Raw genomic sequence first — 18,458 nt, forward strand, 5'->3', positions numbered from 1 at the left:
TACCAAGAGTCAATTGTACTTGTTCTTACATTGTTATGTCAAATATACTTATGATTTAGTGATTACAAATCAGGTTGCTAATCTCATGGTCAGGAGTTCGAAACTACCAGCATTTCTGAGGGAGAAAGATGAGCCTTTCTGCTCCTGTAAAGATTTACAGCCTTGGAAACCTTAAACAGGGTCATTATGAGTTGGAACCGAGTCCAGGGCACATAACCACCACCAGTTTGAATATTACTTAAAATGATGGCATATGAATAGGAAAATAAAGCTTTAACATTTTTTTAAAAATGTAAACATAGTTGCATACCATGGAGAAACTTGATAAAAGGCAAGTCTCTAAGAACTTTACTAAGCACTTGGTGTTGGGACATCCCTATTATGGACTGTTAAGAACATTTACTCAGGCTGAAATATCTGTAGGGTATCCTCTTTTTGGTTCCAAGTCTGTGAGAGCCATTGAGATTTGATAAAGTAACACTTTCTAACAGTCGTTTTCTCATTTGGATCCATGCATTGGTATGATACATTCAAGTACAGGAGGCTTATATAATTTTTATGTGGCTTTGTAACAAATTACCACGCATTTAGCTGCTTAAAACAACATACTTATTTTTTCAGTCTCTGTGAATCTGAAATCTGAGTAGTTAGCTAGTTCTTCTCTGTGGAAATACACGTCTGATTGATCTGATGCTCCTGACCTTCATTTGTTTTCAGTTTTAGGAGAAATATGTAGCCAAAGTGGCTTATAGCCTTTCCTGAGGTGGACAGGATGTAGTTTTCTTTCCTATGCAAATATTGTCAGTTCCCAAAAATGGCCCCCACACAAGAGAAAGCTTATAATATAAAGTATCCTCAAAGGACAGAAATAATAGATTAAATATTTAAAAATAGCAACAGAATAAAGCCTGAAATGCTTTCACAACTGAGGAACCAGCCAAAGGTAAATAATGCTTTTATTTGAAATAACACAGGAAAATCCAAATTAAGTTGAACCATTTTGGGAAAAAAAAATCACTACTTAATGAGGGATGGATTTCAATGTTTCTTAGATATTTATAATGCTTTTCAAAGCATTCCAAACTCTTGAAGCTCACCTACTGGAAATCTACTACATTTTGTTTTGTAGGAAGTTGAATTGAATCAAAACAAAGATGCACTCACAGTGGACCACATCTGGATTGGGAACAATTTTTTTCCCAATTCTATAGTATGTGTGTTAATTGTCATCTAGTTGATTCCCACTCTTGTGCAGCCCCATATGTGCTGAGCAGAACGAGGCTCCATATAGTTGTGTTCCTTTGGAAGCAGATTGCTTGGCCCGTCTGGGTGGTTTGAATTGCCAACTTTGGCTTGTAGTCAAGCACTTATGCATTTGTATCACCAGGGACTCCTCTGATTCTACTGTTGTTGTTAAGTGCCATCGAGTCAGTTCCAATTCATAGCGACCCAGCATAGAGTTTCTAATGATTGTCAGGTGGATTTAAACCACCAACTTTGGAGTTAGCAGTCCAGTGCTTATCCTACAGCACTACACCAGAACTCCTCCAATTCTACTAGGCTCTCAAAATTGTTAGCAAGCCCTGAAATTGGTCTTTATATTTATTTTCCATTGTTTTTAATCTATTGTGTTGCTGTGTTTCAATTGTGTATAGAAAAATATTCAAGATAAAATACATGATACAGACATTGCAGATGCCCCATAAATATCTTAAAACTCGCTTTATTTTCAGGCAGATCAATTAATGTAGGCATATAGTTACAGGGTTCTCAGGATACTAAAGAATGGCTTGTTTGCTCTTTTTGCTCTTCTACTTGTTTATGGTTATTGTTGTTGTTAAGTGCCGTCAAGTCAATTCCAACACACAGAGACCCTGTACAGGGTTTCTGAGGAGTGACTGGTGAGTTTGAATCTCCAAACTTGCAGTTCAAATAGAGACTTGTTTATAGCTATCAATTACTTCTATTCCATTTCCGGTGTGTATCAAATGCTATTGCAGTAAATGTCCTCTCTGCTCTGGTCATGCAATTTCTCCTTCTCTTGAGAGAAATAATCACATACACTTCAGTTTGTTTTGCTTGAGTTGTGGCATAGTATGAGCTACAATATAGAATCTAGCTTTTCTTGCTATAAGAACTCGATGTGCATGCCAACCAGTTACAATGAGATGGGTTAGGCTACCATTCAGTGCCTGCAATTTTATTTTTCAGGGTAGCCATAGGAATTGCCAGGATAGAGGTCCTGTGCAATATTTTACAACTTTTTACACATCATTATAGTAACACTTGAAGTTGAGATAGCATAATGTCCTAATTTTAGTTTGTTTAACATATTCCTTGAGCCTATACATCTCAATGATAACTGGAGTTTGAAATATTTGGGTACATACGCTCTGGTAGTGTAATGGTGACGAATTGGGCTGCTAACCTCAGGGTCAGCAGTTTGAAACTACCAGCTGTTCTGCAGGAGAAAGATGAGGCTTTCTGCTCCCATAAAGATTTACAGCCTCGGAAACCCTGTACAGGGTCGCTATGAGTCAGAACCGACTCCACAGCACATAGCTACAACAACAACTTTATATTACCAAATGTCTACTACCCAGCAACAGGTAACACTTAGCTTATCGCAAGGTCAGCAGTTAAAACCTACCAGCCGTTCTGCTCAGTAAAAGAATATTGAGCCTGTCTGCTTCTGTAATGATTTAGTTTCAGAAACCCTATGTAGATTTGTTATGAATTGAAACCTATTTGATGGCAGTTTTGTTGTTGTTAATACATAAAATAGAGGAACTACTGTCATTCTTTGGAGCATTGTGGCTTTGCAGGATAAGCACTGGACTTTGAACCTCAAAGTCAGTGATTCAATGTCACCAGCCTCTCTACTGGAGAAAGATGAAGGTCTCTGCTTCCACAAAGAGTTACAGCCTCAGGAAGCCTATACAGCGTCATTGAGTCCGTTCTGATTCTATGGCACACAACAACTCCCATTCTGTATGATACACAGCTTCCCTGATCTCGCATATTTTAATGGCAAAATGGCTGTCACACTTATTTTGATTTTTCACACTAATAATATGAATTCTTGATTTTGGGTTGTCAAGCATTGCTCTTATTTATTTAATTGGATTATCTCATTCTATCCTTAAAACTATATTGTGAAGTAGTACACATATGCTTCATTTTACAGATAAGAAAGTTGAAGCAGGAAAAGTTCAGTAATGTATTAAGAAAACTCATGGAGAAATGGCTGACTTGTGATTGAAATATAATTTCAATCCTAAAATCCAAACCCTTAGATATTATGTATGTCAAACTCTCTCAGTGTACTGGTGGCAGAAGGATTAAGAGCTCAATTGTTAGCCAAAAGGTTGATGGGTTCAAAGGCTCTGTAGGAAAAAGACCTGGTGATCTGTTCACAGAAAATATTATAGCTAAGAAGACCCCATAGGGCAGTTTTAACACAATCCTACAGGGTCACAATATATCAGAATCAACTAGATGTCACACAATAACATAGCACCTCTCACTGTCCATCACACACACAAACTCACAAAGCAAAATCCCTGTATGATTAAATGTTTATTTTCATTTCCTGTTTGCTTTTCTCCTCTTGTTCCACCTGTGTTGTGAATTTTTACAAATTGTGTTGGGACTATTATAAAAACTCAAACCATGCCAGATACCATTTAGTCTATTCTGGCTCCTATATATCATAATAGAATGAGAGCCACAGGGTGTTCAATGGTTGTTCCCTTTCCGAGGTAGATCACCAGGTCTTCTGAGACACCTCTGGGTATATTCACACCATCAACCCACCAGTTAGTAGTTGAGCACTTTACCACTTGCACAGCCTAAGGACCCCCAAGTTATCAGTAGGTGCACTGGATTTACCTCCAAAGAAGATTTATCTCAATGAAACAGAAAATACAAGCAAGATTCTACTTTTTTGGGGATGACTTTTATTTTTAGCTTCTACTACAATGTATAAGTCTGAAGTGTAGCTACAACATAAGATAAATAAGAATGTAAGATAAATTCAAACAATTTTGAGCATTCACAGACCTATGAAATTTGTAAAGAATTCTATGTAAACAGCGTTATTATACTTATGGCTATTCATTTATTTTATAAAGCAACTCTTGATTGTTTTCCTCAAGAATGTAACATAACAAACCACTGATTTAAAAAAGATTCCTGGTCTCTAATTTAGCTGGCCTTGCTTGCATTACAGGCAGTCCCCAATTTACAACATATTTGAGTTACAACAAACTGCACGAATGCCATATATATATATATTTTTAAATCATCTTATTGTTGGTAATATGTACTATATACAATGTTGCAGTGTCTAAGTTATCATTCAGATGTTTACTCACAGATTTGTAAATATAGGCAATAATAATGAAAATTTACATATATATATATATATGCATTAGACTAATACCAGACAGATGGCAGAGTCATTGGAACCAAACCCTGTCATATTTCGGGGACTACCTGTACTTCCATGGACATTCCTCCAAATTAGCTATTTAGAACTGCTTTATTTAGAGATGCATTTCATCTTGGCTCTTTTTAATAAAGATACTAAAATTCTAGAAAATTATGCTGCACATTTTGGGTTTAAATTTTCAACCATCTACAATTACAAACAGCCCACAAATAAACCAGTTATATCTCTTGCAAATTATGTAGAAGTTTAAAAAGTTAAAATAAGATTCTCTGACCTTTATTCAAATGGTATGTATGGATTTCTGTTCAAATATGTTCACCTCCAGTTTATGCTTACTTAAATTTTGTAGTGAACTGTCATTCTCTGTTATTGGGTGAAATGAGCTTAGGGGTTATGTAATTAATGTGCCTTCTGGAGGTTGATATTTTACAATTACTACCACACAACAATGGGGTCTACTTTTACTCTAAGCTTACAATGTATTTCATGGTTTGATTTTTAGTTCCAAATATTGTTTCTAACCAATAAAAAGTCACAAGTAGACATTCCTAGGACAAAAATATATATCCAAAGCCTAACCAAATTATAGACATGTATTTTTTTTTTTAACATTATGTATGGTTCAGCACAAATCAGGAAGCAAATGACTTTGTAATTTAAAATTTTTGAAGTGTGAAGAAATTAATTTGAGGAACCAGTTATTATTATTTTTTTAAATTACCTAAAAATTAGGCAGTGTAAAAACATTCATAGTAAATCACACATATGCTTGCTGACCAAACATCTTTCCATACTATACAAACTAGTTACTGTCGAGTCGATTCTGATTCAGGACAACCTCATGTAAGTATTACATAAATATTCCCCAACAGAGTTGTATTGGTCCAGCTTTAAAATAATGAGGATGAACTCATTTCAAGTTTAAGATGATGTTAATTTATTAATGGAAGGTAAAGAATTCTTAGAAATGTAATATATTTAGCATAGTTCCCTAATTAAAGTGTCAAAACCGATTTTAGCGGTATCAATACAATCAATGCTCTGCTAGTCTAGGACAACACTGCATGGTATCTTTTGTATCAAATTTAAAAAGACGCTCAAATAAGACTATGGTTTAACATAGATTTAAAGAATCGTTGGCCCTAGATTTTATTTTCTGTGTGCCTCAGGACAAATGTCTAAAAGCAATGATCTCCTTCACGGATATTCTTATGCAATATACCACAGTTTACAAACTCTGTAGACTAGGATTCTATGGAGTCTTATGTTCTTCTTTGTCTTCATATTCTCTTTCTTCTTCTCCTCTCCCTCTTTCTGTCTTTCCTTCACTATACATACCTTTTCATGTCCATAAAAAAAGCAAAACCAAAAAATTTAAAACTAAACCAAACCTATTTTCAATGATTCCAACCCACACTGACCCTACAGAGTAGAATGACCCCATAGCCCAAAGGGTTTCCAAGGCTGTAACCTTTGTGGTGCAGAGGTTAAAGAGCTTGGCTGCCAACCCAAAGGCTGTTTAAACCCACCAGTCACGCCATGAGAGAAAGATGAGGCAGTCTGCTTACAACCTTAGAAACCCGGAGAGGGCAGTTCTACTCTGTTTATAGAGTCACTACAAATTATGAATCAAATTAACAGCAGCATTTTTGTTTTTTCATAAGGAAGTAGAGTACATTTTTCTCTCTCAGAGCCACTAGTGGATTTGAACCTCGGACATTCAGTTAGCATCCATGCATTTAACCACTGTGCCACTATGTCTATTGTTGTTAAGTGCTGTCAAGTCGGGTCTGACTCATAGCAACCCTGTTACAGTGTATCGGAGGAATGGTTGGTGAGTTTGAACCACCTATCTTGTGGTTCAAACTGACCTTGTGGTCAAGTGCTTATCCTATGAGGTAAGTTTAAATCTCCCATATCATTAACTCACCAAAGAACAACAACAAAAAGATATTTTGATCTAAATTGAGTTTATGTTATTTTTTAAATATAAGAAACAAATTAATAAAATGTATTTTATATATATATATTCCAAAAACTCCCACAAAAACCTTTAAATAATGCCACTTTCGACTTATGTGACTCAATTTTTTCCCCTGTGCATGAATAACTTGGTAGAAAAAATTTTTTTTCAAAGTCCTGGAAGGAAGTCATGAAGGAAAAATGAATTAAGGTCATTTTTTTTCAAGTCATTAACATGAATTTTTTTTTTTTTTTTTTTACAACCATATTTCAGGTCCTTAGGAGGATAACAACAGATAAGACAAAATTAGTATGTGCTTGGTAAACTATACACTGAGGGCACTTTATTGCTAATACAAAATATATCTCAGAGTTAATAGAATTTTAGAGGAGAAAGTGACATTCGCCTCATTCTGTACATTAAAAAACAGAAGTCTACAAGGATTACTTGCACGAATTAGGGAACCAAGTTAGTGGCAAGAAAGCAAGTTGGCAAGAAACCCAGTTGAATGTTTTCTCATTGATACTACACAGAAGTTTGTGTTGAAAGTCTGCCATATGTTATGATACGAAAGCTTGCCAAACACATTTCAGATAGTATACTGTGGGGATATTGTGCCCAATTCATTATCTGCTGAAACATGCACCATGAAATCAAATAGTTACTTGCTCAACAGGAAGCACTTCATTGAAGGGAAACATCAACTTTGCCTAGTGCTAGATTGACTAAACAATACTGCATGAGAAAAAACAATGTGACAAAAAGATTAAGAGTTAGGTCATTACTGGTGTTTTAGAGCAGCCAGTCCAGTGTTGGATTGTATGAAGAGTAGTTTTCTTCAGTTGTTTCTTCTCTTTGTTATCTTCTGTTTTGTTTGTTCTTCCTTTTAAGGAAAATGATATATGTACTTAGAATAATTTTTCATGTTTTGTGGTTATTGTATGGACATTGTTGTTGTTGTTGTTGTTATGTGCCGTGCAGTCGGAACCGACTCATAGCGACCCTGTGCAGGGTTTCTGAGGCTGTAAATCTTTACGGGAGCAGAAAGCCTCATCTTTCTCCCGCGGAACAGCTGGTAGTTTCGAACTGCTGACCTTAAGGTTCGCAGCCCAATTCGTAACCACTACGCTACCAGAGCTCCTAATTGAATGGACATAGAGGAATATAAAAAGACAGGATATTAGCACAATACTCTAAAGGCAAGTCTTATTATAGTTTGTATGTGAGTCAAAATGAATAAAAAATATATGTTCAGTGAATATCCTACATATATGTCAGTTTGATTTGCAGATAATCAATATTTCCTTGTTTATGTGTGCATGCCTGTGTACTTGTGGATGTTTGTATTTACATGGGAATAAATAAATGATTACAATCCTATGAAAAGATGACAAAGCAGATGTGGAAATTTTCTACATGGTTGCTTCTGATTTATTATTTTTTTTAAATGCAATTATTTGTGTTTGCTGTAATTAACAATCCCTAATAGTAATTCTTATAATTCTCACAGTATCATTTACCAATGTAAAAATAGCCATCTGCCAATGATGCCCACCTATCTTAGGGAATCAGAGCTAGCAATTGCTCTGACTTTCAAGAATATTTTGGTAAAAAGAGTTTGGCATAGACCTCTTTAAAAGAGTCTTATTAACACAAATAGATCACCTTTGCTGTAAACAATGTATCAAAAATGAAGCTCTATTTGTTGCTTTCTTTGCCGTCTTTCCCTTGGTCTTCCTTTTCTGTTTTGTCTTTTTCATATTTCTCTTTGTCTGGCTTTGTTACACTATCGTATGAAGGTGGAGAGGTGGTAGATGGGGTCACATTCGTTTTTTCTGTACTTGAGTTTTCATTAATGTTATTAAAAACCATGTCTTCTTTATTGGGCAAATCATCATCTTTGTCTCCATCTTTTATATATATACTTGATATATTTTTGACATTTTTCCGTAAACGGTAACGCCTGTAAGCACGCTGAATGATAGCAGCAGATACATCCTCTTGTTTTCTTTTTAATGTTGTTGTGATGGGTTCATAAGAAACTTTAGAAGGATTTGCAGACATGAACCTTTCTTCCATTTGTGAACGAAGAGAATCCATTTCTCCACCTTCACCCAAAACACGCTTTGTAAAAGCAAATAAGATATCAAGACAATGGATCCGGTCACCACTGACCATGGGCAGGTCCATGGCAATGAGCTGGACTTTGTTTGGTTTTGCTATGAGAAGAGGAGGATCCAGGGCAGCTGCAAAATCAGAGAGTTTGCTATATTCTATAAACTGAGTGGCATCTGGATCAAACTTCTCCCAAACTTCATAAAACATCTCAAAGTCATCCTCACTCAGGGGCTCAGTACTTTCTTCAGTAGCAACACTGAAGTTCTCCAGGATGACAGCGATGTACATGTTCACCACAACCAGGAATGAGATGATGATATAACTGACAAAATAGAATATGCCAACAGATGGGTTACCACAGTCTCCTTCAACTGAACTGCCAGGATGAGCTTTTTTGGGATCACAGTCTGGTGGTGCACTGTTGAGAATAGGGGCCAGCAATCCATCCCAGCCAGCGGAGGTGGTAATTTGGAATAGGCAGATCATACTGTTGCCAAAGGTCTCAAAGTTGAACATGTCATTAATACCTGCTTCCTTTTTAACATAGGCAAAGTTGGACATTCCAAAGATGGCGTAGATGAACATGACCAGGAAGAGCAGGAGGCCGATGTTAAACAAGGCAGGAAGGGACATCATCAAAGCAAACAGCAGTGTTCGGATTCCCTTTGCCCCTTTGATCAGACGCAGGATTCGGCCAATCCTGGCAAGGCGAATCACTCGGAACAGGGTAGGGGACACAAAATACTTTTCTATCATGTCGGCTAGAAACATTCCTATGCGAGGAGGGAAGGAATAAAAAGGAACCATTTAAATATCCATAGTATAGAAAACAAGGACTCTATAAAATTTTATCTTTCATATTGTCTCTTTTTAATCCAGGATTGTAAATTTATATTGAAGGTAATTCTGTAACAATCAATGAACTGAGGAATCCCAAAGAAAAATTATCAGAATTGATATTTCACATTTCCTTCCTTCTACTAATTATAAATACCTACCTATCAAGCAATACAGTAAAATGCTAAAAAAAGGAAACATGCATATAAATCATTTTAAATACCAACCATCATAACTATTGTTAAAATTTTGTTAAACAACATTACAAACACTTTTCTATGTATGTGGGCACACACACACACATGCACTCAGAAATATGATCATATAATACAAGATTTTTTTGTGTATGTTATGGAGTTATTTTTATATAAAAATATATTTTTAGTTAAATGATGCTCTGTCACAATAATCACACATGCTGCATCTGATTCTCTGATTGAGATGAATATTCTGATAGGTATACTTTTTCCTAGTTGCACGAGCATCTTTTGGTAATATATTAATACATGATTAGCTAAGCAATATATCTAAAATTTTTGTTACGTATTACAGATTCCATTTCCAGAAAGTCTGTACAAATGAATCCCTTAATAGTGGTATATGAAAGTGTTTGTGCCCCACATATTCACTTGTACTGGGTTCTGCCCTTCTTCTTTATAATTTTTGCCAGAAAAGTTTTCTGATGCTTAAAACAATAGCATTGTTGTGATTTATTTGTATTTTTTGAAAAAAATCCACATTTTTTTTTTCTTTGTTTTCTGGACGACTGCTTTGCTTATTGGTCATTTCCAATGGTTTCTTTTTGGATTATTCAGGTCATTGTTCATTTCTCTATTGCCACATTTACCTTTTCCTTGTTGATTTATAGGATTATTTTTCCATTAAGGAGCGTTGGTAATACAGTAGGTTAAGCATTGGACTGCTAAATGAAAGGTTGAAGGTTCGAATCCAAGAACCACTCTGGGGGAGAAAGATGATGTTTTCTGTTTTTGTAAAGATGTACAGCCTTAGAAACCCTTCAGGGAAGTTCTTCTCTGATCTATAAGGTTGCATGCTATGAGTCAAAATACATGTGAGGGCAGTGGGTTTAGTTTTTATTGAAGGTACTATTCCTTTGTTGGCTTTAAACATTAGCTTAAAAAATCCCCCTATTCGTTGTCTTTCAACTTCAACAATTTTTTTGGTGGTGTGCTTCATCCTCCCTAAACTATTAAAATCTTTATGCAATAATATATATAAATATATATTAATGCTTATATTCAGGTTTATGTTTTGCTTAGAAAGAATGATCAAGTGCATGGTTACAGATCTGTTTCTACACGTTTTCTATTAGAATCTACTTTTTTACACGTTTACATTTAATTTAGTCAATTCTTTTACTAACTTAGTGATTCTATTTTTATAGTTCCATTTTGGACTATCCAAATACACAGAGATATTTACTTTTATTTTTTTTCACACGGTTTACTTATCATCAATTTTACAATAATTTTAATACCTAGCGTTAAGTAATCTCCCATTACTTAAGTTTTTCCTCCAGATGCATTTTAGAATAATTTGTACTTCTAGATGGCACTTAATAACAACTGTCAACTAAAGGAGCTCTGATAGCAAAGTGGTTACAAATCAGGCTGCGAACCTCAAGGTCAGCAGTTTGAAACTACCAGGTGTTCCATGGGAGAAAGATGAGGCTTTCTGTTCCTGTAAAGATTTACAGCCTCGGAAATCCTGTACAGGGTCACTATGAGTCGGAACTGACTCCACAGCTCATAACCACCATTGTCAGTTGATCAGTCCCATTAGCAAAAAGACTCCTTGATATTGTTACTGGGACAGCACTGAATTTAAAGATTAATTAATAAGAAATGGTCATAATTAGTAAGAGCCTTCCTTACTGTTAGCGACTCTTAGCTACCCTATGCAAACCGAACGAAACACTGCCAGGTCCTGGGTAAATCTCACAATTGTTGCCACGCTTGAGTCCACTGATACTGCCACTTGGCCAATAAATCTCAGTGGGGGTCTTTTTCTTTTTCTCTGACCCTCCACCTTATCATACATGATATCCTTCGCCAGAGACTAGTCCCTCCTGACAATATGTCTAAAGTATGAGAGACTAAGTTTGGCCATCCTGTCCTCCAAGGAGCATTCTGGCTGCAATTCTTCCAACACAGATAGGCTGGTTCTTTTGACAGCCCATGGTACTTTCAATATTCTCTTCCAACATCATAACTCAAAAGCATCAATTTTTCTACAGTCTTCCTTATTCACTGTCCAGTTTTCGCATGTGTATGAGGTTATTGAAAATACCATGGCTTGAGTCAGGCACACCTGAGTCCTCAAGCTGACATCTTTGCTCTTCAACACTTTAAAAAGGTCTTGTGCAGCAAATTTGCCTAATGCAATATGTCATTTGATTTCTTAACTGCTGCTTCCCTGAGTGTTGATATTTGATCCAAAAAGAAGGAGGTCCTTGACAACTTCAATCTTTTCACCATTGATAAGAATGTTGTTTATTGGTACAGACGTGAGGATTTTTGTTTTCTTTATATTGAGATGCAATCCATACTGAAGGCTGTGCTCTTTGATCTTCATCAGTAAATGTTTTAAGTCTTCTTCAATGATACAAGCAAGGTTGTATCATCTGCATATTGCAGGTTGTTAATGAGTCTTCCTCCAATCCTGATGCCACGTTTTTCTTTATATATCTCAGCTTCTCGGATTATTTGCTCAGGATACAGGTTGAATAAGTATGGTGAAAGAATACAACCCTGTTGCACACCTTTCCTAATTTTAAACCATTCAGTGTTCCCATGTTCTGGTTCTGTTCAAACAATTGCCTCTTGGTCGATGTACAGATTCCTCATGAGCAAAATTAAGTGTTCTGGAATACTCATACTTCACAATGTTGTCCACAGCTTGTTATGATCCATGCAATCGAAAGCTTTTATGTAGTCAATATAGCACAGGCAAACATCTTTCTGATATTCTCTGCTTTCAGCCAAGATCCATCAGACATCAGCAATGATATTCCTCGTTCCATGTCCTCTTCTGAATCTGGTTTGAACCTCTGGAAGTTCTCTGTCAATGTATGTTTGCAGTCATTTCTGTATCACCTTTAGTAAAACTTTACTCACGTGGGATATCAAAGATGTTATCTGATGATTTCCACATTCCATTGGTTCACCTCTCTTTGGAATGGGCACAAATATGCATCTCTTCCAATCAGTCAGCCAGATAGTTGTCTACCAAATTTCTTGGCATAGATGAGTGAGTGCCTCCTGTGCCATCTCACTTTCTTGAAAGATTTTAAATTTTTATTCCATCAATTCTTGCAGCCTTGTTCTTTGCCAAGTCCTTCAATGCACCTTGGACTTCTTCCTTCAGGATCACTGGCTCTTGATCATATGCAACCTCTTGAAACGACTGAACATCAACCATTTCCTTTTGGTACAGTGACTCTGTGTATTCCTTCCATCTTCTCTTGATGCTTTCTGCATCATTCAGTAATTTGCCCAGAGAATCCTTCAATAACGAGCTTCTAGGCTTAATTTTTTTCTTCAGTTCTCCCAGCTTGAAAAATGCTGAGTGTGTTCTTCCTTTTTGGTTTTCTGATTCCAGATCTTTGCACATTTCGTTGTAATATTTGACTTTGTCTTCTCGAGCTGACCTTTGAAATTTTCTGTTCAGTTCTTGTACCTCCTCATTTTTTCCCCATTTGCTTTAATATCTCTACACAGAAGAGCAAGTTTCAGTGTCTCTTCTGACATCCATTTTTATCTTTTCCTTTTTCTTGTCTTCTTAATGACTTTTTGCTCTCTTCCTGTATGATGTTCTTGATGTCATCCCACAGCTCTTCTGGTCTTTGGTCTTTAGTGTTTAATGTATCTAATCTGTTCTTCAGATGATCTCTAAATTCAGGTAGGATATATTCAAAGTCATATTTTGGCTCTTGTGGACTTAATTTCATTTTCTTCAGCTTCAGTTTGAATTTTCATATGAGCAATTGATGGTCTGTTCCACAATCTGCCCCTGGCCTTATTTTGACTGATGATATAAAGCTTTTCCACTGTCTCTTTCTGCAGATGTTGTCAATTTGGTTTCTGTGTATTCCATCTGGTGAGGTCCATGTGTATAATCATCTCTTATGCTAAAGAAGGTATTTGAAATGAGCAAATCATTGATTTTGCTGAAACCTATCATGTGATTTCTAGTATCATTTCTATCACCACAGCTATATTCTCCAGTTATTGTTCCCAACCTTTGCATTCCAATCACCAGTAACGATCACTACATCTTAATTGCATGTTTGATCAATTTCAGATTGAAGAAGTTGGTAGAATTCTTGTATTTCATCCTCATTGGCTTTAGTGGTTGGTGTGTAAATTTGAATAATAGTGGTGTTAATTGGTCTTCTTTGTAGGCGCATGGATATTATCGTATCACAGACAGCATTTTGCCTCATGACTGATCTGGATATATTCTTTTTGATAATGAATGCAACACCATTCCTCATCAATTTGTCATTCCCGGCATAGTAAACCATGTGGTTGTCAGATTCAAAATAATTCCTTACTGTAGTACAATGTAAACCTTTGATTTATTTATGCTTTAAAATTTTCCTTTAGGTTTCTTAATGGGAGTTTCATGTATTTAAGAAAGTTTCTAGATATATTATTTTAATTGCTACTGTGGATGAGATTTTTCTTCAAGTATATTTCTAATTATTTTTATCCATATGCAGATGTTGGCAAATTTACTTAAAATTTGCACTTTCTGAACACATTGAATACTTTTTTCAATTGTTCTCTTTTATTTCTAAAGAGTACCATAATATGATCTGATGATAGTGATAATTTACTCCTTCATTTCAATATGTCTATCCTCTGTGCTTTCTCATCTAATTGCACTGGTTGTTGTTGTTGTTGTTAGGTGCCATCGAGTTGGCACCAGCCCATAGTGACCTTATGCACAGCAGAATGAAACACTGCCCGATCCTGGGCCAACCTCACTACTGTTGCCATGCTTGAGTCCATCAATGCTGCCACTTGGTCAATCCATCTTGTTGGGGGTCTTCCTCTTTTTCTCTGACCCTCCACCTTACCAGACATGAGATCCTTCTCCAGCAACTGGTACCTTCTGACAATATGTCCGAATATGAGAGACGAAGTTTAGCAATTTAAAAATTATAAGTAAAACAGGGACATTATTTTCTTGTTTCTGACAGAATGGGTATGCTTCTAGTATTATGCATGCTGTTAGTGTGAAATTCTTACCTAAATTTTAATTTGATTTAAATTTATATCTTAATCTTTGTGTAACCTCTGTTAGGGATGTTCTTTTTTTTTTTTAGAAAAAAAATATTTTAAATATCTATTTTAACTTATACGCTTCTCTATATTTTGGTTCTAGGTTATGTTGTGATTTTTAACTTTTCTGGACCTATTTGACTTCTGTAAATGGAAGTAGTATTTAATGGTCTCTGTAACCCTTTACTCATCTGAAATTTGTTCTTCTAAAATAAATGCAATTCTGTGAAACTGATAGGGTTTCCAACAAGCAGGTGATGGGTTTGAACTGCCAACCTTGTGGTTCACGATCCAGTGTGGATCCTAGAGTGCCACATCAGAAGTCCAAGGTACATACTGTTGTTGTTGTTATGTGCCATGGAGTCGATTCCAACTCATAGCGACCCTGTACAGGGTTTCCGAGGCTGTAAATATTTACGGGAGCAGAAAGCCTCATCTTTCCCTTGTGGAACAGCTGGTAGTTTTGAACTGCTGACCCTGAGGTTAGCAGTCCGATTCGTAACCACTACACTACCAGAGCTCCTTAAAGTATATATAGGTAATGGCAATAACAAGGAACTAAAAAGACAAAAGACACAGATCTGGTAAAGAAAGTGGAAGAAATGTAAAACACATGTACTGTGATACACAGACATAACTGTGGTTGGTTGAGAACTAATTGCATTTTATAGACTTGCCAAATATTATGCCACAAGAAATGAAGCTGATGTGTTTACAACTTTAACTTCACTTTAAAATTAGAAAATGTTTTCACATTGAGCCATAGATATAGCGGTCAAAGGGCAGCTTTCATGTGTGTGAAAACTGAAAGCAATTTCAGGTTCTGCACTGGTTTTCCATTCACATTTACATACTGGCATGGTAGCTACCTTTGAGAATGGCATTCTTAGAAAGCAAATATTAAATCATGTAATACTCCCAATAGGTAGGAACCACTTAGCCTTCCAGCTTGTGATATAAATGCAGTGCTTCTAAAATGGAGACTTTATTGTTGTTTTTTCATTTTTATATACTAGTTTTCATTATAAAGACAGGCAATAAAAGACTTTCTAGTATAGAATGATATTTATTTGGCATACAATTCTGTATTAAAAGACAAATGGAAAAAGTAGGAAAACAAAACAAAAATCAAGTGAACTCTCTGACTGGCTAAATACTTACTGATTACTGAAAGGGTATTAATAGACATAAAATTGCACTGGAACTATATTTCATAGGCTATAAGAGTGATGTGGCTTTTGTTTTAGTAAATAAATATTTACAAATTCCCTGGAAATTAGACGTTTACAACTATTTAAATTTATGATTAAAAATGTTATCAGGAGTAGTGGTATATGGAAATAGTGGTCTGACTTTTACAAATTCTTTTAAATGACTGTTTAGCTGGACATGTCCTTAATTTCACTGTCAAATTTGAGGGACAAGTTTTCTGGATATATGATACTTGGTTGGCAATTTTTTTTTTTCTGAGTTTTATACATGTTGTCCCATTGCTTTCTTACCTGCATAGTTTGGGCTGAGAAATCAGAATTTTGTATTATTAGTTATCTGTAGGTAAATTTTCATTTTTCCTGAGCTGCTGCTCTCAAGATGTTTTCCTTGGTTTTTGTTTTATTGTTGTTTATTTTAAGGTTCCTTTATTTTTTTGTTAAATAACTTACTAAAAAAGCTACATTCAATTTACAGTAAAGAATTGATCCCTTCCCATTTCCTTGATTATGGAGATTAGTTTTTTTCTAAATTAAAATCTGATTAATATATGGTCTTACCTACAACGGAGAGAATCACAACTACAAAATCAAAAATGTTCCATCCTATAGTGAAGTAGTAGTGTCTGAGGGAGATGACTTTCAGCACACATTCTCCAGAGAAAAGGATAATAAAAACAAAATTTATCCAATATAAGACATTAGTCAAGTAGCTACTCTGACCCTCGTGTTCTGCCATCATGGTCACCATGTTAAGGCAGATAAGAACCATGATGGTAATATCGAAAGCTTGGTTCGTTACTAGGTCAAATATACATCCTTGGATTTTGTTCTGCAAAGAAAGAAGAACATTAGAGAAGGTATGGTAAATTTGTAAAACATTATCCACAATTCATTCTTTTAATAAAAATATCCAGTATAAAACTTACATAATCCTCCCTAGTCATGGTTCTTGTTTTGTATAAGAAATGTTATCAGTCTGTTAAATTTAAGTCAGAGTACATATTTTTTTTATACTGTTGACTTCCAGTACATCAGCAGAGTATATTATTCAATGAGTAAGATAAGCAATGGCTTACTTGTGCTTCTTTACTAATCTGTAGTGAACAGTTCCATTTGAGATGTGTTGGAAATATGTTGAACTGCTCACTACAGGTATTATAAATTTGACTCTGTAGGAAGGTGCTGTCAGGTTTGGAGAGATACCAATCTCTGATGTGGAAAACTATGTAACATTTTTTGTTATAGATTAGTAAGGAAGCACAAATAAGACTTTGCTTACCTTGTTTATTGGATGATCTGACACTGTATATCAGACCAGTCTTCAGTTAAGTGTTAATTCTAACACTTGTTTTTAAGCATATGCCACATGTGATATACTAGATAACTTATTTCTGAGACAGTCTCCACTTCACCTGATGTATGTGAAGTTAATAAAAGTACCTGTTACTAAATTTCAACTTTGGCATACTAATACTTCAACATTGCATTTTGATGCTATTATAGTATCCGAGATCCACATTTTCCTATCTCTTCTATGTATAGACTAAGTATATTCCACAATGTCCATTCTTATATACTGCTTTTCTTGTCAATCTCACTCAGTATTACGCTTCCCAGGAAACACAATCTTTTTCAAAATTCCTGTAAGAGTTTGAGGGCATTGTATCAAGATCAAATAGTGCACTTAATAATTAAATGTCAACACTCCAAAACCAAAGATTATGATTTAGCAGGTTTGAGTGGTACTAGGCAATGTGTCCATTTAAAAAATACAGAGTGATACTCATGTACTCAGCATGTGCCTTAAGGGTATTCTGTCTTTAATCATAATGTGTCTTGCTGAATATAAATTGAAATGCATGCAATGAACATTAAAAATGTCAATTGTTTGAGGAATACACACTATTATAAGTCCGCTAAGACTATTTCCATCTGAGCCTATCCTTGTTTTTATAGAACATTCAGTTCTATAAAACATTCAGTTCAGATTCTGTACCTTTCCAAGTACTTCTCATTGCTATTTCTGAAATATAAAATACAAAATGTTAGCTTTATACTATTGATAGATACTAATCACTACTGCCCCAAATTGTCATTTAGATATATAGCTAATTGAAAATATATTTCCGTTCTCAAATAACCTTGGTGGCACTCTGGATTAAACATTAGGTTACCACCTAAAGTCAGTGGCTCAAATCCACAAGCTGCTTCTTGGGAGAAAGATAAGGCTGTCTGAAAGATGAGACAGTCTGCTCCCATAAAGATTTATAGTCTTGGAAACCCTGTGTAGGGTCACTGAGTTGGAATCGACTCAGTAGCACTGAGTCTTGTTTGGTTTGGTTTTGTTTTATACAGGCAATTGCACTTTGTAAGTCATGCAGGTAAGACAAAATACAAACATATGTGATTATTTTTAATCTTTATAAAGAATAAGACATGTTAAGGACTGTGATAATGTTCAAAGACAATCAGCTTTAAAAGGACTTTTGTTCAAAAATTTAAAATATGACTTCATATATAAGAAATAGTTGTGCAGGAATGTTAAATTTAAAATAATTTGTATATAT

At 35.3% G+C, this 18,458-nt stretch overlaps 1 protein-coding gene across 1 annotated transcript in view; it reads right to left on the reverse strand.

Annotated features, from left to right (window-relative positions):
* Positions 1-7,732: 7,732 nt before the first annotated feature.
* The window catches only part of SCN9A (sodium channel, voltage-gated, type IX, alpha subunit), a 118,401-nt gene continuing 107,675 nt past the window's right edge, over positions 7,733-18,458 (reverse strand). Inside the window, exons 25-26 of the mRNA XM_006867006.1 lie at positions 16,450-16,720; positions 7,733-9,307 (exon numbers count right to left, since the gene is read on the reverse strand). Coding sequence (XP_006867068.1) covers positions 8,115-9,307; positions 16,450-16,720 — 1,464 coding nt within the window. The 3' untranslated portion in view covers positions 7,733-8,114. The remainder of the gene's footprint in view (positions 9,308-16,449; positions 16,721-18,458) is intronic.

The sequence above is a fragment of the Chrysochloris asiatica genome, unplaced genomic scaffold (assembly GCF_000296735.1).
Source record: "Chrysochloris asiatica unplaced genomic scaffold, ChrAsi1.0 scaffold00099, whole genome shotgun sequence".
Lineage (NCBI taxonomy): Eukaryota > Metazoa > Chordata > Mammalia > Afrosoricida > Chrysochloridae > Chrysochloris > Chrysochloris asiatica.